The sequence below is a fragment of the Spermophilus citellus genome, assembly GCF_964194105.1.
Source record: "Spermophilus citellus genome assembly, chromosome: 13".
In the NCBI taxonomy this organism is placed as follows: domain Eukaryota; kingdom Metazoa; phylum Chordata; class Mammalia; order Rodentia; family Sciuridae; genus Spermophilus; species Spermophilus citellus.
In genome coordinates, this window is record NC_138193.1 from 15,234,671 (window position 1) to 15,259,300 (window position 24,630).

A 24,630-nucleotide genomic window follows, 5' to 3' on the forward strand; every position below is an offset into this window, starting at 1 on the left:
CCGGCTGAGGGCGTGGCACGGGAGGCCCTGAGGTCCGGCTGTGGTACAGAAGGGCTCAGCCAGCCCAGGCCCTCCAGGCTATTGGGTCACATGCGTCCCTCTGGACCTCAAGCATTTGCCTTCCCTGTCTTGCCCCTGAGCTTGTGAGTCAGCCAACCCCATCCTAGCAGGGCACAAAGAAACCAGGACCTTCTGAGACTACGGGAAAGGAAACTAAGCTCATGGGAAAGAGGGATGGCCAGGTGGCCAGGCCAGGCCCTATACAGGGTGGGAGGTGAAGGCCTCAAAGAATAGCAGGCCTGAGGCTTCAGAGTGTAAGGGTCCGGCGAAACGTCGGAGAAGGAGAGACCACACGAGACTAGCTCCATGCAATGGCAAGGAGGATTTATTAGGGATCCATTCCAGCGCGCTGGGGCTCCGTGCTCACTCAAGAAGGGAGAGCAGCCCAGAGCCCAGAGCAGAGGTCAAGCAGAGCTTAAGTACACTTTTTGGAGAGGGTGGGGGGCTTTGCATACATCAGAACAAATCATCATGAGGCGCGGGAAAATTGAACAACAACTCTGATACATGATTAGTCCATTCATTGGCGGGAACAGGCTGGGCAGGGGTGATTGGTCACTTCTAAACTGGGTACACATTCAAACTGATTGGTTCGGGCCCTGTGACAAACTGCACAGGGCCCTAGGCTGAATGGCCAGTAGGGCGTTGTCTTAACTATCTCAGGAATCTGGGTGTAACAGAGGAATTTAATAATACCTAATCTTTTACATTTCAATTCAAGCTTTCCAGCTTAGAAACTTTACCCTTTCAAGAGTACAAGAGACAGATGCGGCTCTGATGGTCAAAAGAGGGTCCACAGAAGGCAGCTGTGAAAGGAGGTGGCGGTTTTGGTGGGGGGATGGATATGGCAGGACTCCTGAAGGAGAGACATGGGGGATGGGGGTAGGAGGAGGAGGAAGGAGGAAGGAGACTGTTGTTGAACCAGAGGGGTGGGGAGAACACAGGCATCTGCAGAGAAGGAGCTCCATCGGCATTAGCAATTGCAGGGCCGAGAGGAAGACTTAGCTCTTCGACATGGGAGGTCCCTGGTGGGGGGGGGGATTTCAGCAGCTGTGGAGAAGGGGGTGGGTGCAGACGACTCTCTCAGGGAGCCTGCCATCCACAGTCTGTAGAAGTGACAGAACAAGAGGAGACTCCTCGAAGGCAAGTCCTGGATCTTCAAAAGCAAAATAGGAGATGATAAGAGAGAAGTTCTGAATCCAGGGAGGACAGAGGCGAAAATGAGGGAGAAGGGAGGGCGGGCGGGGAGCTGCTGGATGGAAGTGCTAATCTTGGATTTCACAACAGGCGCTTCCCTTTCCCTGGATCTCGGGCTAGGCCTGATAGCTTATGCTGGTGTGGCCCCCCGCGGGACCTGGTCCTCATTTCTGTGGCAGGCACTAGGGAAATTCAGGCAGCTGGAGGGAAAGGTAAAGGGTGCTCTTAGCTCAGGTGGGCGGGGGAGATTGAGCACCTCTGCAAAGATTCCTATCTCCTGTGTCTGTCACAGGCCCCATCAGAGCTGTTAGCTAGAAATTACCCAGAAGCTTGTAAACATTAGTGAAGTTTCTGAGTGGCCCTGCATGAGGTGCCAGGAATGATGGGAAGTCAGAGTGGGTGACCACAGGGAGGTGAGGCCGGGATGAGCTCCACCACCAGCGCTCCTGACAGCCGGCTCTGGGAAGCAGCCTCTGCTGAGGCTGTAACTACAGACTTCAAGTTTCCAGCAGTGAAGCCGAGTCCCTGCAGGGCCTGGCTACCCACGCTGACCCCATAACAACCACCATGCCAACAGCGGGCCCTGCGGAGGCAGGAACATCAACAAGCAAGGAGGTGATGGCAGGATGACCTCATTGGAAAGGCAAACACTTCCCTCCACACAGCTGGGGAAAGGAGGAGCCCATCAGCAGCCACAGGAGGCTGTTAGGGTTAGAGCAGGCCAGGAACAGGAAAGAGAAGGCATTCCACCCGGAGACAGCCGGGGGAAGAGGGAGGCAAGCTTGGCTCAGGAATGACAGGTACAGAGCTGGAAGGGGACAGTAAAGAAAAGGCCATATTGCTGAGGTCAAGCACCCACGAATTTCAGTCTGCCTGAGCCAAGGATGCAGAGGGTGGTGTTGGTGAAGACGTGCAGGGCCCAGCAGGCCACTGGCCACCTATGCTCTGAAGGAAATTGAAATAGCCGCCGACCTTGAACCTGACACTTTCTCTTTTGTGCTGGATGGGTGTGTAAATCAGTACAACATCATATAAAATAAAAACATGCATTCAGCCCAGGTAATCCACTGGCACTGGCCCAGGACAGACACACCCACTTTATAGGGCACTACTGTGTAGATATCCAAAGAAAACAATCAGGAAATCTGTGTGCGATGACATGCAAAGGCATTTAGGACAATGTTCAGTGACATCAATGAAGAAGAGGTTGCATAACTTTATGGTATGATTTCATCTGATTTGAAAAAGAGAAATGGTGTATGTTAGAAGGGAAAAAAAAACCCCACCTCTATGTGTTTATTTCAAGGAACTGCTAATGGTTGTTATTCTGGGGGTTAGACCAGAAAGTTGGGATTCTAGGGAGGTGCACACTTAACTTGATTCTTTTCTCTAGGTGTCATTTTACAGGAGCATGAATTTCTTATAATAATTTCTGTAAATCTGGAGCTCCTCTTGCCCTAACCGATTTCATCCACTAGTCTTAACAGTTTGATGACCATATTTTGTGAACTAAATAGAACACAATCTGACGAGTATGAACTCTTATGAGGATAAAGGAAGAAAGTCTTTGCAATCAGGGTCATCTGAAGTTCTCTTCCTTCTGTTTTTCTGGCCTGAAAGTTTCATCCTCATTCCCGTAACTGGCTCCTCTGGTTTAAATCCGGAAGCTACACAGAGCGGTGGACAGAACACCAGTCAGTGCCTTTCATCCATCCACTACCCACAGGACCCCTATACCAGGGCTCCTCCCTTATTTACCAGTTGTGTGACTGTGGGCCCTCATTTCCCTGTGCTTGCTCTGTCTGCATCACACAGTTGTGAAGATAAAATGAAACAATGCTACTTGCGTGTGCATGTGTGCGTGTGTGCGTGTGTGTGTGTGTGCGTGTGTGCGTGTGTGTGTGTGTGTGCGTGTGTGTGTGTGTATGTGTATGAGTGTGTGGTGTGTGAGATACTGGGGCTGGAACCCAATGTGCTTGTTGGGCAAACACTCTGCACTGAGCTACATCCCCAGTCCTTTTATTTGTTTATTTATTTTTTGAGACATGGTCTTGCTAAGTTGTCCAGGTTGGCCTAGAACTTGCCTCTTCCTAAATAGCTAAGATTGGAGGTGTGTGTCAGGGCACTCAGCTGAGGGTACCTAGTACCAGGAGAGTGAGTCCTATATGCATATATATTTAAGGTTTTTATAAGTTATCATCATTAAGAAGGTAGAGGCATTATCCAACGTAAGTCAACAAGTTCAGTTCCCTGCCCATGGTGGGCATTGAGTGGTAGAATAAATGAACTGTCTGAAATAGATGTATTTTGAGGAATCAGTTAAGTGGTCCCTGAAAGCAAAGTCACTTTTGGAAAATACAACCGGCAAGAATTTTAAGTACAATGGATGAGATCATCAGCTACAGAAGCTTTTCATCTAAATAATGGTAAATGTAGTTTGTACAAAATCTAGGGACACCAAATCCAATTAGTAACCAAATGAGGGCTTGCTAAACACCAGGCAGAGTTCTATACTTGTTGCTTATTTAAGCCCTGTAATGACCTTGTGATCTCTACTTCACAGAGAGGTGAAGCAACTTGCCCAAGTCACAGCAGGTAAATGGTAGAGCCAGGAGTCCAATTTCCAATAGCCTGACCCCACAGCCCACGTATACGCTGATTACCCCTTACGTATGAGGGCAGGAGGAATTGTTCAGAAAATAGGACTCAACATTGGAAAAGATTGGTGGGTTGTTGTTGTTGTTTGTTTGTTTGTTTCTGACTGAAAAATCACGTCAACATACTGTCTCTAAACCTACCAGGTAACAACAATTATTATTCTTATCAGTAATTCCCAAACTAATGTGCTTAGGAATCATTTCAGGATATTATTAAAATGCAGATTCCAAGTGAAGCATATGCTTGGCAAGTGCAAGCCCCTGGGTTCAATCAATCAAAAAGCAGTTCTGAGCCAGCAGATCTAGGGCAGGGCCTGAGGTCTTGCAAGCTCCTCTGCTGGTCCACCGACCACAATTTGAGGAGCAAAGCTCTAGGCAGAAGGCAAGAGGGTTTCTATCAGAGAAGTGGATTTCTCTACTGAAAATGAAGAAATCTGGTTTTGTTCTGAACCTTAGTCTTTCCCGTGAGGCTTTTCAGTTTCCAAAGCTGAAGGCTCTTTGAACCCTCTGTCACCCAACAGTTGGGTTTGGGGACTAGCAAAGCAGGCCTGAGTCACTCCCAGACAGCAGCTTTCTCCACCCACTGTGTCCTGTGGGGTGTGGAGCTTTCTCTTGTTGCCTTGCTGAGGGGGTCAGATGAACAGGATCCCTGAGCTGGCTGAGAGGGGGGCCTGGTGAGTCTGACCCACTACCCTGAGAGGGTAGACTGGGGGGACCAGCAGCTTGACATAGTCCATCGGGTTCAAGAAGTGATACATCTGGGTGTACGGAGATGAGGTGTGTGGGTAGGTAAGAAGTGGCAGGTCCGGAGGGGAGGAGAGGCTGAGGGGGATGGAAGGCAGATAGCCAGACCTCAGTGTGGAATTAAACACCAGGAGTTTGTGTTTTGTGAGGGTGTGGGCTGGTCAATCCGTTCATCTCTTGGAACCACAGTAGGCTGTTTGTTGAAGGAATGAGGAGTTGGGGGAAGCCACGGACAGGCTGAGGTTCAGTGCCCCCCACCACCCGGAGATGACTCTGGGGGTGACTCATGTCCGGCCATCCCCGCACTTTCTTAGTCTAAATCCACTGACCCTTTTTAGCTGCAGGACCTTCCTTATAGAGTTCCTAAATTTCTAGCAAGTTGCCTTTCTTCCCTGCAGAGCTGAGAAAGTTGAGCCTGGGGGAAGACAGGAAGTCCCCGTGTAAGTCTCCCCAGAGGTTTTCTTTTTTTTTTTTTAATTTTTTTTTTTTTGAGAGAGAGAGAGAGAGAGAATTTCAATATTTATTTTCTAGTTATCAGTGGACACAACATCTTCGTTGGTATGTGGTGCTGGGGATCGAACCCGGGCCGCACGCATGCGAGGTGGGCGCGCTACCGCTTGAGCCTCATCCCCAGCCCCCCAGAGGTTTTCTGAAGTGTGAGAATGCTGTGCTGTCCTGAGGCCCGCTCAGAGGACCATCTGGACCATTCCAGGCTCTGAGAACTGCGTTCCTGTTCTCTCTGCCTGCGTCCTCTGCCATATCACATCCACCATGGGTGAATACAGAACCAAATGAGATGAGTGGACAGAGGTGGGGGGAGCAGGCACATCTGCAGGGGGATGGCCAGCTTCTGTGTTGGCAGAGAAACCCATGGGCCAGCCTAATCCAGTTCTTTCTTGCTGTGGGATGCTGGCCCCAGGCCAGTCTAAACCTGAGAGTCTCCACATCAGGGCTTGGCTGAGTGAGTACTTGAAGGCATCCCTCACCCACCATTACCTCCCCCCAGGCCCCAAGTTTGCCCTGGACCCTGCAGGGGCACAGCCATGGGGGCTAGGTGCCAGTCCTGCTCAGAGGAGAGAGGACTTGGGAAACGTCAGGACAAGGCCTACCACATCCAAAGTAGGTGGAGAAACAGGGGTGACATGGTACCCTTCCTGGAAACAATATTTTGATCCTATTTCCTGTAGAAGCTGACCACAGCGGGGTTTGAATGGCAAGGCGGTTTCCTTTCTTGGGAAGACTCAAGAGCACAGTTTTCAGTAACTCTAAGAGATGGTCAGGCCACAGCTTTATTTCTGAAGAGAACCTGTGCCCTGTCTTCCCACCTCTTTCTCCTCCAGGGAAACTGGGCCACTGTTGGACACTGGTCTCCTAGAAAAGCCCTTTTCTCTTCCAGTAGGGTTTGACGAGCCTTAAAATACAGGCGGGGAAAAGCAACAGTTAATACAAATAAGGAGAACAGAAGAGAGAAGCAGATGTGTTAGCCTAAGTGCAAATGAGCATTGACACCCAAGTCACCCTGCACCTGCGGGTGGGCTGGGAGAAGGCATGCACTAGCTTGAAGTCTGGAGGGCTCTTTGCGGGTTTAACTGTGAGTTCATTCTCTGGGCCTCAGTCTCTTTGTCTTTAAATTGAGGTAAAAGTACCTCCGCAGAGGTTTATTGAATCACACAAGATCTTACATGCAGAGGACCTGAAATAGTGCCTGGCCCCAAGCATGGGGAGGGTACTGGCAGGCAGAGAGGAGCTGCTTACCTGCAGGTGGCTATCTTCTCTGCCAAGAATGCACTCTCCCCTTGCTCCCACCCAGGTACTAAGAGACAGCCTGGGAAACTGTCTTGTTCTGGTCCTGCTCCACACTGTTCCCAGGCCCACTTGAGTCCCCTGCTTCCCAGCAATTTCTGCAGGATGCTTACTTCATGCACATTGAATGTGACCTTAGGCGCGTTTCCTTGACTGTTAGTCCCTCTGAGCTCAGAGAGTCCATGTGGTATCTTTCCCTCTTTTTGTCCTGACTTCCGGAGGTCTGGAGAGGCTTACCCAGCCTTCCTAGCTCTTGGCAGCTCAACTCCACCCACTGTTAGTAAGGGATGGAAATATCCCCAGGAAAGTCCCACAGAGCCTGGTTTGGTGTTCTGCTGCTGGTGGCAGGCTGTGTTGTTCTGTCCTCTGTGGGTGAGGAACCCCTGGGCTCATGGGTGGTGACTCATCAAGTCTCCTGTGGGCAGTCAGGGTCTGGGGCAGGCCAGTAAGCCCATTTATGTGCCAGGCACCACATGCTGCTCTTCCCCCTTTGGCAGCAGCCTGATTTGCTTGGACCCTTGCTCTCTACCAACAGAGTAGTCCAGATGACTGGGGAAAGGAGAGGGCCTGTGGCCACCACACACACAATTTAGACATGGGCTGTGCAGTCAGTCCTGTGCCAGTCACTGAATAAAGAGTGCTCAGACATGCTGGGATGCCCTTTAGGACAGAAACAGATGTTGACTCATGTAGCCCTCCCAGCAGCCATGTGAAGGAGGGCTCTCCATCTCTCCTGTTTGCAGATGAGGAAACCATGGTGGAAAATATATTTGCCCATGATCATGTGACTACAGAGGAGCTGAGCCAGTAGTTTGCAGTCTATGTGTCTAATCACCAGACCAACTGGCCTCCCTAAGGCTCCAGAGCTTGTCCGTACCAAAGGCTCAATTCTAATGTGGAGAACGCTCTCCCCAGCATTCAGAGAAAAGGCCAGAAGAACCGACGCCATCTGTAGACAGAGCAGGGGGTCCTCACACTCCTTCTGCTTTTCCATTTCTAGGCAGTCTGACTTCTCTCTAGAGGCAAAGCCCTATGTCTCTCCTCCTATGGGAGCATAAAGAAGCCCCTTGGAAACAAGGTGGGTACAGGTCCCAGAGGACTGCACTGCACTCACTGAAGCCCAGTACCCTGAGTACCCTCCCTGGACTGTGCACTCCCACCTTGGTGACAATCATCTTTGTTGCCCTACTGTGGTCTTATTGTGTTTGCCAACTTTAAGAGTTACTACCACAGACTGAGAAAACACATGATGGAAAAATTTTCTTACAAATACTTTGGAAATTATTGCTAAGGACCTTTAACAGTCCTTTTTACTCAATGTTTTCATAATCTTGATATAACATAAAGGTTGTGAAGTAGCACATCCGAAGGTACCAGAATTACCCTCCAGGGTCAATGCTCTGGGACATGAACTTTCTTTGGCAGGCATGACCTTGGGCCCCAGAGCTCTGTGTAACTCATATAACTGTACCACACGTTCTGAGCAAGTCAGAGGACAGTCAGGTGAAGTTTAACTTAGGTGGAGTCATTGTGGATGACTCAGATGTGGCAACGATTTACAACATTTTTGTTGCTGCTATTCAGTGCTCTGTTAAAATTGTGGGGAGGGCTCTAGAGCATTCTAAACCTGGTATTTCTGGCTGGAATATTTTAATCTCACTATACCCCTGCCAAAAGATCACAACCTTAAATCTCCTATGGCATGATTGGTTAGTCTTGATTTAAGCCATATAATGAAACACCCCCAAATGTGCACAACAAATTTTATTAGTGTCAAAGTCACACCCAGTACCACACAGGGGACCAGGAAGCAATCTTAAATCCCAGAAGGACAGGAAAGCTTCCAGGATGCAAAGAGACCAACCCCCTACTACATCCTAAAGCAGGCATATTCATGGAAAGAGCCAAACGGAAATTGGCATTTCCTGAAGGCCTACTGCGTTCCAGTCATTCGCTACCTCATCCAATTCCGGCCACAGGGAAGGTAGTGCCTGTTAACACTCCACATTCTTGATGACGCGTCTGCGAGAGAGTGGGATCTGCTCAAGGTGACACACTGCAGCAAGTGTCAGAATCTGAATCCCAGGCAGTGTTCACGCACCGCGCCGCCGACCTGGCAGAACACGCAGAGCTGCCGTGGGGAAATTAACGATCCACAGCCATCCTGAAGTTCTGTGCCACAGCTGGGGCCGCTGACAGGCACCCGTGACTCCTTAGCCTTGCAGTTTTCACCCAAGTGTGTGACTGCGGAGCAAAGCGACCACGTGAGTGGCCCGGCCCCACCGCTGGGCGAGAGACAGCCTGTCTGGCCAAGGACAAATCGCAGGTGCGAGAGCGAGCCAGGACGGGATCCGGGGCCCTAGGGCACAACTCCCCTCCCAGTCACCTGGCAGCCCGGAGGGGCCGCGGCCAGGCGTGACACCCAGGCGCGGTAGTCCTAACTGCGCTCAAAGTGCGGCGGGCGCCGCAAACCGGGGCCGAGTGGGAGACACTAGAAATAAGGTTGGCCGTGGCCTCCGTGGCCCGCAAGACGACTTCCGAGGGCCAGGAGAGGGTTGGCACGGTCCTGGAGAGGGACCGGACACTGCGGGACACCGGGAGGGGCCAAGGAGGGGCCGTCTTGTCCCACGTGGACGCGCTCCCCGCCAGGGGCGTGGCCGCGGCGCGGCCTGGGCCAATGAGCGCCGCCGTAGGGCTCGCCTCGCCGAGCGCGCCGGGCCGGCAGGCACCGCGTCACGCCGGGGGCGGGGCTTGGGCGGCGCGAGGCGCGGCAGGTCACGCGGGTCGCGCGCCGGCTATAAGTAGGGGCGGCGGCGTGCTCCGCCAGAGTGATGGCTGCCGGCGCGCGCTGCGTGTTTTCTTCTCTCGGCTGCTGAGGCACCCGCAGCCGCTCCCCGTGTGGGTCGCGCGCCCGCCGCGCCGTCGCCCCGGGCCCTTCTGGTTCGCCGGCCGCAAGTGTGCCCGCGCCCCGTTGCCGCCGCCGTCTGGTTTCCTCTCCTGCGCGAACCCGGGTTCCCCTGGTGAGTGGCGGCGCCGCCTCGCCGAGGCTCTTTCTTCTCCCGGGGCGGGCGCGGGCCCCGCGGCGTGGGAGGCGGCGGGCGGCGGGCGGCTCCTGGCTCGCGGCTGCCGTCTCCCAACCGCGCCCGCCCGTCCGCCAGCCCGCCCGCGGGCCTTTTTGGCGGTCCCGGGTGGCGCGCGCGGGAACGGCCCTGTTCCGGCTTCGAGCGCGCGCGCGGGACGGCGTGGGGGACCCGAGCCACGTGCCCCGCCGCCGCGCGTCCCGCTGGGGCTGGCGACGGGGATAGCGGGCCGGGGGCCGCGGGCGGAGCCCGACCGGCTCGCCGCTCGGCCCCCAGGGCGCGCCGCTATTGTTGTGTTCTCCCCCAGGATAAACTTGCGTCCTTGCTCTAATCCGCCATGGGATTCTGCGCCGCGCTTGTAGCCCTGCAGAGCCAAAGACACCCCAGACAACAGACGCCCTCCCGCAGCGTATAGCAGTGACTCCGGCTCGCCTGCGCCCTAGTTTACAGTATTTAATGTTATATATTATATACTATTTATTATAGCGATTTTGATACCTCATATTCTGTTTACACACCCTGAACGCCGCTCAGTAATTCTCTTATCAATCCAACCACTACTCGAGAGCATGGCATCTACCGTGGCGACGCTGATAGCCAGCACCGCGTCTGGTCCCCTGGCGCAGCAGTTCCTGTGGATGCTCATCCTGGGCTTCATCATCGCCTTCGTCTTGGCCTTCTCCGTGGGAGCCAATGATGTGGCAAATTCGTTTGGCACAGCTGTGGGCTCAGGCGTGGTGACCCTGAAGCAAGCCTGCATCCTCGCCAGCATCTTCGAAACTGTGGGCTCGGTCTTACTGGGGGCGAAGGTGAGCGACACCATCCGCAAGGGCCTGATTGACGTGAACATGTACAACTCGAGCCAAGAGCATCTGCTCATGGCCGGCTCAGTCAGCGCGATGTTTGGTGAGTTCTTTTTATGTATTGTGGTGGGTGAGCGAATTTGTATCATGGGTGGTTCCATTTTTGTGCTGAACCTTTCAGATTATTTCGTTCATAATATTGCTTACATAATGATATGTGTATATAATTTGGCTCTGTTTCAGGTTCTGCTGTGTGGCAACTAGTGGCTTCATTTTTGAAGCTCCCCATTTCTGGGACCCATTGTATTGTTGGTGCAACCATTGGTTTCTCCCTCGTGGCAAAGGGGCAAAAGGGTGTCAAGTGGTCTGAACTGATAAAAATTGGTATGTTTAATCCTGAATGGCTTAATTTTTGTTCTGGTCCTGTGTTACCTTGGCTTTGCATATATCTGTAAATGGTGTAAAATAGGCAGATTTTGAGTTTTGAAATGGAGCATTTAACATTTAAAGTATTTTCTGAGTTTCACTAGTTTACATTTATCCTTCCTCTTTTTTTTCCAGTGATGTCTTGGTTCATCTCTCCACTGCTTTCTGGTATCATGTCTGGAATCTTGTTCTTTCTTGTGCGTGCATTCATCCTCCGCAAGGTAATCTTTCTCCTCCCTGTTGTGACCTTCCAGGGGTCACACTCAGTCTGTTTTTCACACTGGGTGACATTCTTGAAGATGTGATTGGTATGTAGTTATGTGGCCTTGAAAAGTTCTTTGATCTATGCATCTCTTGTGTGTTGAGGAGTTGCATGAAAGAAGCGAGTTTTTAATACTCAAGAAGACATTCAGGAAGGAAAAAGTCGAGTATCATGGGGCATGTTAGGAACAGGCTTGGAAGGGAAAAAAAAGTAAGGAAACATTCAAGGTGGCTTTGCCAGCTGTATGTAGGTTATTACTTCATTGAAAACACCATTGTTTTCAGGATAATTGAAATTGTAAGCTTGGGGTCCAACAAGTCACAACATCCCATGGCTACAGCTAAATGGGTCTCCACAGTGCTGACTATTGGAACCAGTTTATAAAATTTCTAAATGAGGCTTCAACCTCTTGTGATTCTCACTATAGGTAAAAAAGAACCAATAAAGATAAGTTTTTGTGGGGGTCGGGGGATGGTGGCAGATTGGGCAACCATTTAATTTCCTGTGTATTTGAAAATCCCTTTTGAGGTACCTAGTAGCATTTCTTCTATCAAGAAGTTCGATGCTGCCTCCAAAATAGACAAGGGATTACATTGACACTGGACTGAGTTACAGTAAGAATAAATGCATTTTTCCCAGGAAACAAAGTTGCCCTTTTTCTAAGGTGAATGTTCTTAACAGCCCATTGTTATTCACTTAAAAAAATGCCCCTAAACTGTAGAAATCTGAGTGAAGAGAGATAGACAGCTTAATCCCAAGGGTAAGAACGAATTCAGACCTCTTCTTGTCTTCTGTATTTCTGAACTTCTCTAGGGAAGAATTTGGGTTTGTCTTATAAAAATTCTATTAACTGGGAAAGTGATTCTCCAGTTACCCTTATCCACAGCCTGAGATTTGGCAGAACACACTAGTTTAATACTTGGAACATTTATAGTTTGATATAAAGTGACAGTAGAAAGTTCATTGGTACTGGCTCTTAAGTTCGGCAGTTTCAGTCAGGAAGCCGGTATGATTGGTACCTGTACTCCCACTGCCCACATCTGTGGTACATGGTGATGTGCTTACATTTGAAACTCACCAGAAATCAGGATCCAGAGTATTGTGTTCTTTCTAGAATCCCCTATCCCACTGCATACCAGAAAAATTAACAGCATCCTTTGTTAAGAATTCCTGCTTTACAAAGGTTTATACAGGCCCTTTTGATTATTGGGAAGTAGATCATTCTGATTCTGGAGACAAATTGTGTGTCTGATCTCCACAGAATAAATCAGCCCTTCCTGAAGGGTAGGTGGAGCTTCTCTGAGGAGCAGCGAGGGATTTTGATATCTCATTTGAGGAATGCAAGCCAGGTACCTCTACTGAGAGCTTAAGTTAGATGTATTAATTTCATAGCCACATGTATCTAATGGTGTGGGGATGGGCATGGGCAAGGACGATTGGAATGGGGTTTCCATTCAGTGCTCACCCTGAGCATCTTTGCACACCCACACTCACCTGCTTGCACTCTTGCATGCGAGTCAGTAATGAGTGGATGAGTATGAACATTTGTGGTTGCTGTTGATTTTAAATTTCAAGCAAACATCCTTAGACTAGTAAGCTTTGAGGTGTCCAGCTCTACAGTCTCCATATTTGACTCTTAAGATACATTCACATTCTTAAAATTTGATCTTTAAAGTTGAGGTTAAAATATTCTTTTTATTTTAAAAAATACTGCTTTTTGAAAATTTTCTGATTTTTTTTTTCCCCCAAAGGTGTTGGCCTTTGAGTAGGAAAAGGCAGAGTTCTTCTGTGAAGAAATATGACACTCAACAAAAACAGTAGTGATGAAGTTTTCCTGTTGTATTTAAGTTCTAGCCAAAGAAAATCAAGCTTTTAGCATTCTTCTACTTGTTTGGAATCATATTTAGTTTCTCTAGGATATGTTCCCTTTAATATGTAAAACATAAACTGTTCTGGGGAGAGGAAACGTGAAGATCCATTTGCTAACTAAATGATAACTAAATGATAAGATAGTCACATCACTTCCAAGTAAAGTTTTAAATGTGTGCTGAGTAGCTTATGGTGTAAGTATTATTTCATAAAATCACTCTCCCTGCTTCTCTCTTGGAATGACTGGGAGGAGGTTGGAGAGAGAGAGTAAAAAGAAGAGACTTTTCTTTTACCTTTTTCCTAAAATTGTTAATTTTGTTTTTAAACCATGAACTCATGTTTCATAATGTACTATGAGTAGGATTACTCTTTCTCTACCCTGTCTCCAGCTACGTGATTACTGTTTCTTTACCTCAGGGAATACGTAATTGTGAAGAAGCTGAACCTGAATGTATAGGCGACTTCGTAACTCTGACGAGTCAGTTGCAGTTTGATTTGCAGATGCCCTATTACTAAATAGAACTTAATCTTTTTGAGAGAAATCCCCAGTGAAGTCTTTGGAACCTTATTGTGTTTTAATATTCAGAGTTGGGCCATGGGCTTATTTTTTTTTCTTCGAAGTTAGCCTTTGACGAAAAGTGGACACCCTGGTGAATTGTTCACCTTGCTTCGGGGCCTTTCCATTTGCCCATACCTCTGTCCTCCCCACTCCTCAGCTGGGTAGCTTGCTCCTTTCATACCCTGAAACTCAGCTGAGGCTCACTCCCTGCCCCCTTCAAATGAAATGTGCTCCTCCTCCTGTCTTGTCCTCTTATTTTATCTTTTATTTTTTTCTACACTGCGTTTGCTAGTGTGGTGCAGTATTCTGTACTAGACTATGAATGTCTCTTCTTTGAGGACAGGCTTTTGGTCTTACTTCTTCCGGTATTTCAGTGCTCAGAACAGGTTTTTGGGATTGAACCCAGCTGTGCTTTACCACTGAGCTACATTCCCAATCATTTTTATTTTTTATTTTGAGAAAGGAACATGCCGAGTTGCTGAGGCTGGCTTCAAACTTGCGATCCTCCTGCCTCAGCCTCCTGAGTCACTGGGATTCCAGTGGGGTGCCACCACGCCAGCCCAGAATAGTTGTAGACTCAACTAGGATGAGTAGTGCACAGTTGACATTTATCTTTCCACTTTGGAAATGTTAATTATGCTGTATCAGATATTTAGATAAGGTGGTTATTGCAGGTATTCTACCTGTTTTATTTTTTATTTTTTAATTTTTAAAATACTTTATTAGTTGTTGACGGACCTTTTTTTATAAGTGGTGCTGAGAATCGAACCCAGTGCCTCACATGCTAGGCAAGTGCTCTACCACTGAGCCCCAGCCCAGCCCCCTGTTTTAGTTTTTAGTATTGAAGGTAAAGTGGGGGGGGGCAGTATTCTAACATTGTAGCTCTCTTTTAGCTCTTAGGTGGAGTGCGTCTTTAGGCATGGCTTGGGTTTACATGTGGACTTCAAGGCTTTAGAAACATAAGTGTTGGAACTGATGATTCAGGATGTTAGCAGTCACTAGTGGAGGTAGATTTGTTATTAAAAATAGCAGAAAAATGGCCATTTTGGAGCAGAAGATGGAATTGACTTTATCTTATAGAGACTTCCAGGAGCAAGGGCAGGAAAGCCCAGCTGGCCTTGGGAATTACAGTGGAAGCTGCCCTGTTAACGATTCTGTGGAAATGGGTTAACTTGTACAACTTGTAAGATACTGATCTTAATGTTTTATAGGCAGACCCAGTTCCCAATGGTTTGCGAGCTTTGCCAGTTTTTTATGCCTGCACAGTTGGAATAAACCTCTTTTCCATCATGTATACTGGGGCACCGTGTAAGTACATATCAAAATACTTAAATGTGAATTTAAAGTTATTTACAAAACTTGCATTAAATGCCCAATTTACCCCTTTTTGCTTTACAGGGCTGAAATCTCCTAGAAGGTGGCTGGCCTGCGCCCATTTCAGAAGGCTGCAGGCTAGTGTATGCTGAGTTAACCTAGATAGTTTTTCAACCAAAAGAGACCTGCTCAGATTCTAAATCACTACAGACCTTTCCTCTTTAGTCTTCACAGGATCCACCGATAATATATGACCTTCTCCCTCCCTTTTTCTTATCTATGCTAAAAATGCTGGAATTGATACCTCAACCACTGAAGAGTCACTAGTTATATCTGTTCTTCAATAATCAGTCATTTAGGACTGGCCTGCTGGATATCGTTTTTCTCTCCCGAGTGGAGCCACTTTTGTTTCTAAGTGCTAAATTTACTCCCCTGAATCTGCTTGAATGAGAAGAGTTGGGATGCTTAACACCTGGTCTAAGTACACTTGGAAGAAGAATCCCAGCAGCTCAGAGGAAAAGTAATAATATGTGAGAGCGTAAAGGTCGAAACGGGTGCTTTTATATGGGACTGAGGCAAGGCATGAGTTAACTTATGGTGCTCCTGTTTAATTAGCAACTCCAAGAAGCTGGTAACTTAGACCTTGTCAGGCAGGAGAGTAGCTTTGGCATCTAGGCTTACTTGGCTGCAGGATTCATGACTCTGTTGTAAGTTGTGGCTTTTAATATTTCGACTGTGACCCACTGGAAGAAAAACACTGTTGCCGCCGGGGGCACCTGCATGTATATGTAATTGTAGAGAGAGAGACAGCTAAAACAGTGTGAAGCCATTTATTGTTACCTTGATATCCTTTAAAATTTTTTTAAATGCTTATTGTGTCTTACTAAGACTAATGGGTTGTGACTTGCTTTTTAAAGTCTCACTGAAGTAATAAGTCACTGACCAAAACATGGAACGAACAGTATTTTTAACCTTGCCTTTATTCTTGGAATATCAGTAAAGAAATAGATAACTTTATGAGACTATTGATCTTGGAGAATACAAGACTCCTTACTAAATACTGCAGATGAAGAAAGGGTTGCATGCTGAATTTCCATTCCGTTACGCATGGAGTTCTTCATGTAAAACCAAAAAATCTCCCATGAGGCTCATATGTTTTAGTTTGTGTGCTGAAGTGCAAGGAAAACTGAAAGCAGGATTAAAATGCATGCAGTCTTACTGCCACCATAGAACTTTAGTTGTGAAGGCACTTAAATTTATATCTGATTTTTAAAAGGCTAATTGTTGGGGGGGACAATAGAATTTCCATTTTAAGAGTAATTTAATACCTAATGAGCAAAGTGACACAAACCAAGCACAGTCACTGAGCTGTTGTCTGAGCTGCATGTAGGTTCTCATAGCATGTCTCGGATTTGAGCAGTGCTGTTACTGGGCCACCCTTCCCTCTCTAGTAGAGGCTAGTTGCTTGGAGCCTGTTGGTATGCAAGTGAAAAGCAGGTGAGGACTCGGGTTACTGATCCTTGAGCCACATGCAAAGTATTGGTGGCAATTCTCTCTCAGGTACGGCTCGTTAGTGAAATTGTTACTAGACTTTTCCTTTGTGAAAAAAGTTATTTAAAATATTCTTGAACCGATTGTTGTAGGTAGATGTCCCTGTTTTTCTTTAGCTTGATGATGTTTTCAGAGAGTTGATCAGGCTTTTCTCAAGGCCTGTACAGTAGACGTGGTGACTTTCCCAGAGTTATTTCAGCATGATATGTGTGGGTGCCAGCCCCCTTTTTTCTAAACCGTGTAATCTGTGTGTGCAGATGAACCGTGTTGCAGGTGGACTTCAGGAATGAGGTGTGGGGAGTAGAGTGCTTCTGTTTCATAGCTAGTCACAGGTCGTCAGAGGAAAGCCAAGAAAAAGAAGAAAAAGGCAGTATTTGAAAAGCTGAGTCTGCTGGTGTTTGGGCCAAAACTGGTGTGGTGTTAAGATGGTCATTGGAGTTTTCTCCCAGATTCACGTAGCCAAGGCATAATAAGCTCTGGAATTAAAGCTAGCTGCAGCTGTCCAGGGTGACGGGCTGGCTTGGGGAAGCCTCTGTCCCACAGGAGGGTTTGCACGTTATTGCAGGGGCTGTTGCCCTGGGGTTTTCAAGATGCACCATTTTATCTCCTAGTGCTGGGCTTTGACAAACTTCCTCTGTGGGGTACCATCCTCATCTCGGTGGGATGTGCAGTTTTCTGTGCCCTTATCGTCTGGTTCTTTGTATGTCCCAGGATGAAGAGAAAAATTGAACGTAAGTAATAATTGTAACAGAAAAGTTTAACTAGTAATATTGTGTTTTTTTTTTAAACCACTTGTTATAACCTACTATTTGGATAGTATTGGCAAAGTAAGAGATTTTAAATGGAAAATTCTATAGTAAACATTTCCAGGTGTCCCATGCAGGAATCATTTTAGTGGCCATTATAACACACTATTGCTGCTAATTACTGAGTAAATTTTGATTAGTATCAGTCCTTTTTAAATCTTCCTTATGGGCTGTGATCTTTTAAAAATTATATTCTGCCCTTCCATCTTTACAAATGCTGCATTCCTGATGTGAGTGCTGTCCTTTGCAGCAAGGGGTGCACAGACTGCGGTGACTGGGAAGATTGCTGTGTCACTGCAGCCGAACTCCGGAGCCTCTGAGAGGCTCTGCTTCTCGGCTGTGCGGCAGGCAGCGAGGCTTTCAGGACTCCCTGACCTCATTTTTCCTCAGTCTGGGAGAAGATGAGACAGATCTTGCTTTACCACTAGTCTGGTTTGACCGAGATGCCTGAGCCAAGTGTTGGACAGGAAGTGTTCCTGTCTGGCTGTGGGATTTAGAATCATAGGCACATCTCTGTTTTATGCAGGTATCTGTGAAAGGTGTCATCTTTAGTTTCCTGCATTGAGCTGTGTCACTTTGCTTGAACTCAAACTGAAATTTGGGGAATTTTTTTTTTTTTAAATAAAGAACATGAATTAGGCTGGGCACAGTGGTACACACCTGTAATCCCAGCACCTTGGGAGGCTGAGGCAGGAGGATCACAAGTTCAAAGCCAGCTTCACCAAAAGCAAGGTGCTAAGCAACTCAGTGAGACCCTGTCTCTAAATAAAATACAAAAAAGGGCTGGGGATGTGACTCAGTGGTTGAGTGCCCCTGAGTTCAATCCCTGGTACACACACAAAAAAGAACATGAATTGGGGGCAGTCTTTTCATTTGATCTTCAGCTCAAGCTCGAGCTACCTTCCACTGAAGGAGTGAAGAAGTATTTTACATTTGTGAAAGGTTGTAAAATTAAAGACCATGAGTGTGGAGTGGAACCTTATGTAAAACCTAAAATATTTAATACCTGGTCCTTTACAGCAAAAATTTGGGACTCCTGCTAGAGGGAGTACTGCATGGCTAGCTCCATCCCAAGTGAAAGTTGAGTTCCTGGCAGACAGTAAAGCAGGCAGGACAGTTAACCTGTGTTTTAACAAAACTTTATGCATGTTCTTATTGTGAGATAAGTTTTTGGGGGTGGAAGAATGGGGGTTTGGAAGAAGGTAGTATGGTCAATACCAAGCTAACCCTGACCCGTTTTTTTCTCCTAGGAGAAATAAAGTCTAGTCCTTCTGAAAGCCCTTTAATGGAAAAAAAGAATAGCTTGAAAGAAGACCATGAAGAAAGAAAGCTGTCTCTCAGTGATGTCGAAAATAGGAATCCCGTGTCTGAGGTGGGGCCTGCCACTGTGCCCCTCCGGACCGTGGTGGAAGAGAGAACAGTGTCCTTCAAACTTGGGGATCTGGAGGAGGCTCCAGAGCGGGAGAGGCTCCCCAGCATGGACCTGAAGGAGGAGACCAGCATTGACGGCACCATGAATGGTGAGTCCACCTTCCAGAGTTCTGCAGTTATCTGCACAGGTGAGCAGGCTTGCTGGTCTAGACCTGGTGCTTTTGGTAATGAATGTCACCTTTTTTGGTCTTGGCTAGGCACAGTGCAGCTGCCTAATGGGAACCTCGTTCAGTTTAGTCACGCCGTCAGCAACCAGATAAACTCCAGTGGCCACTACCAGTATCACACTGTGCATAAAGATTCTGGCTTGTATAAAGAGCTGCTCCATAAATTGCATCTGGCCAAGGTAGGAGACTGCATGGGAGATTCTGGAGACAAGCCCTTGAGGCGCAATAACAGCTACACTTCCTACACCATGGCAATTTGTGGCATGCCCCTGGATTCATTCCGTGCCAAAGAAGGTGAACAGAAGGGTGAAGAAATGGAGAAGCTGACGTGGCCTAATGCAGACACCAAGAAGCGTATTCGAATGGATAGTTATACCAGTTACTGCAATGCTGTGTCTGACCTCCACTCGGCATCTGAGATGGACTTGAGTGTCAAGGCTGAGATGGGTCTGGGCGACAGAAAAGGAAGTAGTGGCTCTCTGGAAGAATGGTCTGACCAGGACAAGCCTGAAGTCTCTATCCTCTTCCAGTTCCTACAGATCCTCACAGCTTGCTTCGGGTCGTTTGCCCATGGTGGCAATGACGTCAGGTCAGTCCACTTTGAGTCTTACCACCTCTATTTTAAAACTGTCTTAGGGCTGGGGATGTAGCTCAGCTGGTAGAGAGCTTGCCTCACATGCACAAGGCCCTGGGTTCAATCCCCAGCATCAGAAAAAGAAAAAAAAAACCTGTCTTGTCCTTTTTACGACCTTGGGGTGGTACTTCTGCCACGCGCAAGATGCTGAGTAGACTGCATCAGATGAGGCGGCGGCAATCATTGACTTAATAAAACAAGGAAGTTTTGCTCTTCAGAGAGAATGTTTTTAATTGTTCTGTATGTGATAAATACAGATGTGTTTCACAGAGAGACCTTTATCTGTCCAGATAGGATGTAGATTTTTAGTAAATTATGGATGTAAGATGAAAAATTTAAAATCCCTCCCCTGTTGAATGGAATTCTGGGTGGGTGAGCCTTAGTTCTGTGGTTATAAAGTTCATTGGAACCTGAGAGCTACCTGTGGGAGGGAGGAGGCCACCAGCCGCACGGCACCTCCCCCATCACAGATTTCATTTTCTTCTGTGTGTATGTTGGTGTTCCATTGGTTTTCTTCGAAAAAAAGGTTGATTTGCTAAATGGGCTTGATGAATGACCTTAGTCAACCTAGTAAGTCAGATCTAGTTCTGCCTTAAGAGTCATCTGTGCCCCTTTTTTCTTCCAGCAATGCCATTGGTCCTTTGGTTGCTCTGTATCTGATATATGTCACCGGGGATGTTTCTTCGGAAGAGGCAGTACCAATATGGCTTCTACTTTATGGTGGTGTTGGCATCTGCACTGGACTGTGGGTTTGGGGAAGGAGAGTTATCCAGACCATGGGGAAGGATCTGACACCAATCACACCCTCTAGGTAAGCAGAAAAAGCAGGTCTTAAGAGAGGCTAGTATTTATTTCTTAAGACATGTAGTACTGGGGCTGGGGCTGTGGCTCAGCGGTAAAGCATTCACCTGGCATGTGCAAGGCCCTGGGTTCGATCCTCAGTACCACATAAAAACAAATTAAGGTATTGTGTCCAACTAGAAAAAGAAAAGACATGTAATACTATATGTTGCTAACATGAGACTAACCAAGTTTGTGTGATTTTTTTGATGGTATTCTCATTGTTGGTGTGAACCTTTTAGATTTACTTACTGTTGGTTGAATATTTATTTACTCACCTTCAATGATCTAACAAAATTTCAGAGGAAGATGTGTTATGCTAATGGTGGATGGCTGTGTATACCTGGATTTTATTTATTTGTTTTTACTTGGGAGCTAAGACTGATATTTACCAAATTCTTCAAAACAAAATTAAAAACTTTAATAATGGAATTTAGGGGTGGGGTGGGGATGAGGCTCAGTGGCAGGGTATTTGCCAAGCATGTGTAAGGCCGTGGGTTTCATCCCTGACGCGCACACACAAATTCCCAAAGAACTTAAACTCTCAGTCATTACAGGATTGGGAAAGTGGGAGTCCCCATGACCCAATTTAAAGTGGATGATGGATATTGGCTAAAATGATGTTGGGGGGCCGGGGAGGGTTATCACTCAGTAGAACAAAGCACATTGCTATCTTGAAGTTTTAGCTGAATTTGTGACAGTCTTTTTGTGTTTGCAGTGGCTTCAGTATTGAGCTGGCGTCTGCCCTCACTGTGGTGATCGCTTCAAATATTGGCCTTCCCATCAGCACAACACATTGCAAAGTAAGTGTGGAGTGAATTCAGTACATCTTCCAGGTGTTTCTATTAGTGTGTAGGGTGTTTTATTTCACTTCTGATATTTTGATTTAGTAAGTTTTGTGCAGTTGGAGTCTTGAAGAGTTCACAAATTAGAACAGATAACTATAAGAATATAGGCTTACATTTTATAATTTCTTGCCTATTCTTACTTTTTTAAGCAGTTAAATATGTGTTTTCCTCAAATAATGGAAAATTTCTCTTCTGTGGTGCTAGCTGTGACCTCTGGCTCCTGACCTCTTTGTTACTTAATCCTCCATCATGGCAGTCTATAGTTTTTTTTTTTTTTTGGTATCTCTGAGCACCGTATGTTCCTTCTCTGTGGGGAAGCCGTTCACAGTAATTTGGATGTGTTTTAGTAGAATGGCCTGCCGGATAGCTGGGGCTGGGGGGGCTTTTGCGTGGAGGCTGATGCCCTGGTTATAAGAAGCCTGGGATCCTTGCTGGGCTTTTGGGCAGTTTTCTTACAGAAAGCACACATCAGGGCCCTCAGAGCTGCAGTGTGGAGAAGCTTGGTGAGTCTGAAAGTTTTTGAGTGACTGTAACTGCGGGAAAAGGAAGAACAGGGCTTCTCCAGAGGAATGGAGGCTGGTGCTATGTGGAACCTGCCAAGTCATCCTTCTCTAGTGGGGTGTATGGGGGCAGCCCATTTTGAGACAGGCTCTCACTAAACTGCCTTAGCTGACCTTGAACTTGCAATCCTCCTTCTTCAACCTGCAAAGTTGCTGGTGTGAGCCCCGTTCCCGGCGGGTTATTCAATCTTGAAACGCATTATCAGAACAATACATAAAAAACACTGTTGTGATGGTTCCTGTCTTTAAAACGTTGTGGGACAATGCTTGTGAATTTTCAAGTTTGCTTATAGTGTTTCACCCTCTAGAAGGTCTTTAGAAAATCTAAAAGCAGTGTGAGTTCATTAGATTCTTGTAGTTCAGGAGAGAAGAGGAAGTGTTGTTTTCAGACCATGTTTTAGGGTAGTTAACACTGATTCATTGATTGGATTCTCATACTGTCTTCATCTTCTCATGAGTAGTAATCTTAATGTATTTGGATCTAGCTTTTATGAAGTTGGTCTTGTCCAATTGTCTGGGTGTCTTTGCCAAAATATGTTGGGCATGTTAACCAGTTTCCTTCCCCTGTCTCTCTCCTAGGTGGGCTCTGTTGTCTCTGTTGGTTGGCTCCGGTCCAAGAAGGCTGTTGACTGGCGGCTCTTTCGCAACATTTTTATGGCCTGGTTTGTTACGGTCCCGATTTCTGGCGTCATCAGTGCTGCTATCATGGCAGTCTTCTATTATGTCATCCTTTAAGAATGATTCCAGTGTTACCGAAGACTGACGAGAGTCTTTTTAAAGTTTGGGAGCTATGGGAGGGAAGTGTTAATTATGCTATAATTGCTTTTGTGCTAAATATGACTTGTCTCAAAATTAGCTATGTAAAATAGCCAGGTTTCCACTGGTTTCTTCTGAGGTCCCCTTTCCTTTTGGGCTGTGAATTCCTGTACATATTTCTCTACTTTTTGTATCAGGCTTCAATTCCATTATGTTTTAATGTTGTCTTCTGAAGATAATGTGTGTGTGTGTGTGTGTGTGTGTGTGTGTGTGTGTGTGTGTGTGTATGAGAGAGAGTGAGAGAGAGTGAGAGAACCACGCAGAGCCATCCTGCAGAGCATCCTCTGCTTCTTTGGCTTCACCAGCTTTTGCCCTAACACGCACAGGGATCTAACAGCAAACCAGTTATCTGAAGCTTCCCCTGTAGTCTCCTCCTAGAGAAGTAGTCATTGGCACTCTGCCTCCTGTCGCTGTGGCAGGTTCTCCCCGTGTGTGTGGGAACTTCTTAGAGGGTTCTTTGGACACAGTGAACATTTATTAGTGACTTCTTTGACCATTATTGCTTAGAAGTAGGAAGAAAAGCCTTCTGGCAATCTTGGTTATTAAGATTTCTGGTGGTGTGGGATGCATGAATGAAGTGGAATATGTACTTTGGGTAAGTTAAATGGGACAGCCTTCCATGTTCATCTGTCTACCTCTTAACTGAATAAAAAAAGCCTACAATTTTTAGAAAACGTGTTGTCTTGGTGTTTGTTTGACATACTTGGATCATCTGGCTCCTGGTCAGTTAGCCTTATGTAATTCTGAGGAGCATGTAAATATCTTCACAAGTCAAAGCTCCTTTCCAGCTTCACCATCCCTCACTCTTAGGTTTCTGTGATCCCAGAATTTACATGACATTGCTCTGTAGGGACCATGGTAGCATCTTGGCATCTTTTAATAGCATAACCTAGACATTTTTGTGTTAGCGCATGTACATCTATACATTGTCTTTAACAGCCTAAGTTTTTTCCTGTTTCAGTGGACTATTTTTTAACTTGTAGATTATTTCTAGCTTTGATATTACAAAGAATGGTAAGTTTCGTGTGTACATATAGCTCAGCTTCACTTAAAAACTCTAGGCTTTTGGGGCTGGGGATGTGGTAGCGCGCTCGCCTTGCATGTGTGCGGCCCGGGTTCGATCCTCAGCACCACATACCAACAAAGATGTTGTGTCCGCCGAGAACTAAAAAATAAATATTAAAAAAATGCTCTCTCTCTCTCTCTCTTTCTCTCTCTCTCTCTCTCTCCCTCCCTATCCCTCTCCCTCCTCTCTCACTCTCTTTAAAAAAAAAAAAAAACTAGGCTTTTAACTCTTGTGCCAGATATTGAACCTAGGGGTGTCCTACTACTTAACTATAGCCCTAGCCCATTTTGAGACAGGCTCTCAACTAAACTGCCTTGGCTGACCTTGAACTTGTAATCCTCCCACCTCAGCCTGCCAAGTTGCTGGAATTACAGGTGTGCAGCACCATTCCTGGCCGGTTATTTTATCTTGAAACGCATTATCAGAACAATAAGTAAATAAACACTGTTGTGGTAATGGTTCCTGTCCTTAAAAAGTTGTGGGACAATGCTTGTGAATTTTTGAGTTTGCTTGTTGTGTTTCACTAGAAACCAGCAGTGAGACCCGTAACAGGATAAGGCTGTCCCTCATGTGGCTTGTCCCTAAGAAGTTAGACTTCTGGTTGGATATATGCCATTGTATCCTCGTGTTCATCTAATGGTCTCCAGGTTCTCAGGAAGTGTTTACCTCTCAGTATAAGCTGTTTATATATTCCTCTTACTTTTGTGCTAGGTCTTACCCTCCTTTTGTACAACATGTTAGCAGAGAATGGACATTAGCTTTGGGGCTGGCTGAAAATAGCTTTATTACTTTTATTTGAGGAAGGAGGGCAGGCTTGAGGGAGGGGCAGCTGAGCATTAAACCCCAAGCTGAGGGTTTCAGTGCTAGCTTCCCTCTTGCTTGCTTTGAATGGACTATTTTTTAACTTGTAGATTATTTCTAGCTTTTTTTTTTTAAATTTTTTTATTGGTTGTTCAAAACATTACATAGTTCTTGATATATCATATTTCACACTTTGATTCAAGTGGGTTATGAACTCCCATTTTTACCCCGTATACAGATTGCAGAGTCGCATCAGTTACACTTCCACTGATTTACATATTGACATACTCATGTCTGTTGTATTCTGCTGCCTTTCCTATCCTCTACTATCCCCCC

At 46.6% G+C, this 24,630-nt stretch overlaps 1 protein-coding gene across 6 annotated transcripts; it reads left to right on the forward strand.

Annotated features, from left to right (window-relative positions):
- Window positions 1-8,221: 8,221 nt before the first annotated feature.
- SLC20A1 (solute carrier family 20 member 1) lies at window positions 8,222-23,095 on the forward strand. Of its 6 annotated transcripts, XM_081263893.1 has the most exons (12): window positions 8,233-9,481; window positions 9,849-9,990; window positions 10,108-10,447; window positions 10,588-10,728; window positions 10,906-10,991; window positions 14,672-14,768; window positions 16,937-17,056; window positions 18,382-18,651; window positions 18,760-19,318; window positions 19,989-20,174; window positions 20,922-21,006; window positions 22,191-23,095. In XM_081263893.1, the coding sequence occupies exons 3-12, from the start codon at window positions 10,111-10,113 to the stop codon at window positions 22,344-22,346; spliced, it is 2,037 nt and encodes a 678-aa protein (XP_081120019.1). In that variant the 5' UTR covers window positions 8,233-9,481; window positions 9,849-9,990; window positions 10,108-10,110; the 3' UTR covers window positions 22,347-23,095. The 6 variants fall into 6 exon arrangements, with proteins under 6 accessions (XP_081120022.1, XP_081120019.1, XP_081120017.1 ...); XM_081263891.1 differs by having other exon boundaries at window positions 9,849-10,447; XM_081263892.1 differs by lacking the exon at window positions 8,233-9,481 and having other exon boundaries at window positions 9,488-10,447.
- The last annotated feature ends 1,535 nt before the right edge of the window (window positions 23,096-24,630 follow it).

Bases quoted from the DNA above. Each gene is read 5' to 3' on its own strand.
- SLC20A1 (XM_081263891.1), top strand. From the start codon at position 10,111: ATGGCATCTACCGTGGCGACGCTGATAGCCAGCACCGCGTCTGGTCCC. The intron at 10,992-14,671 runs GTAATCTTTCTC...AATGTTTTATAG, and splicing joins GTGCATTCATCCTCCGCAAG to GCAGACCCAGTTCCCAATGG. The intron at 17,057-18,381 runs GTAAGTAATAAT...TTTTTCTCCTAG, and splicing joins GATGAAGAGAAAAATTGAAC to GAGAAATAAAGTCTAGTCCT.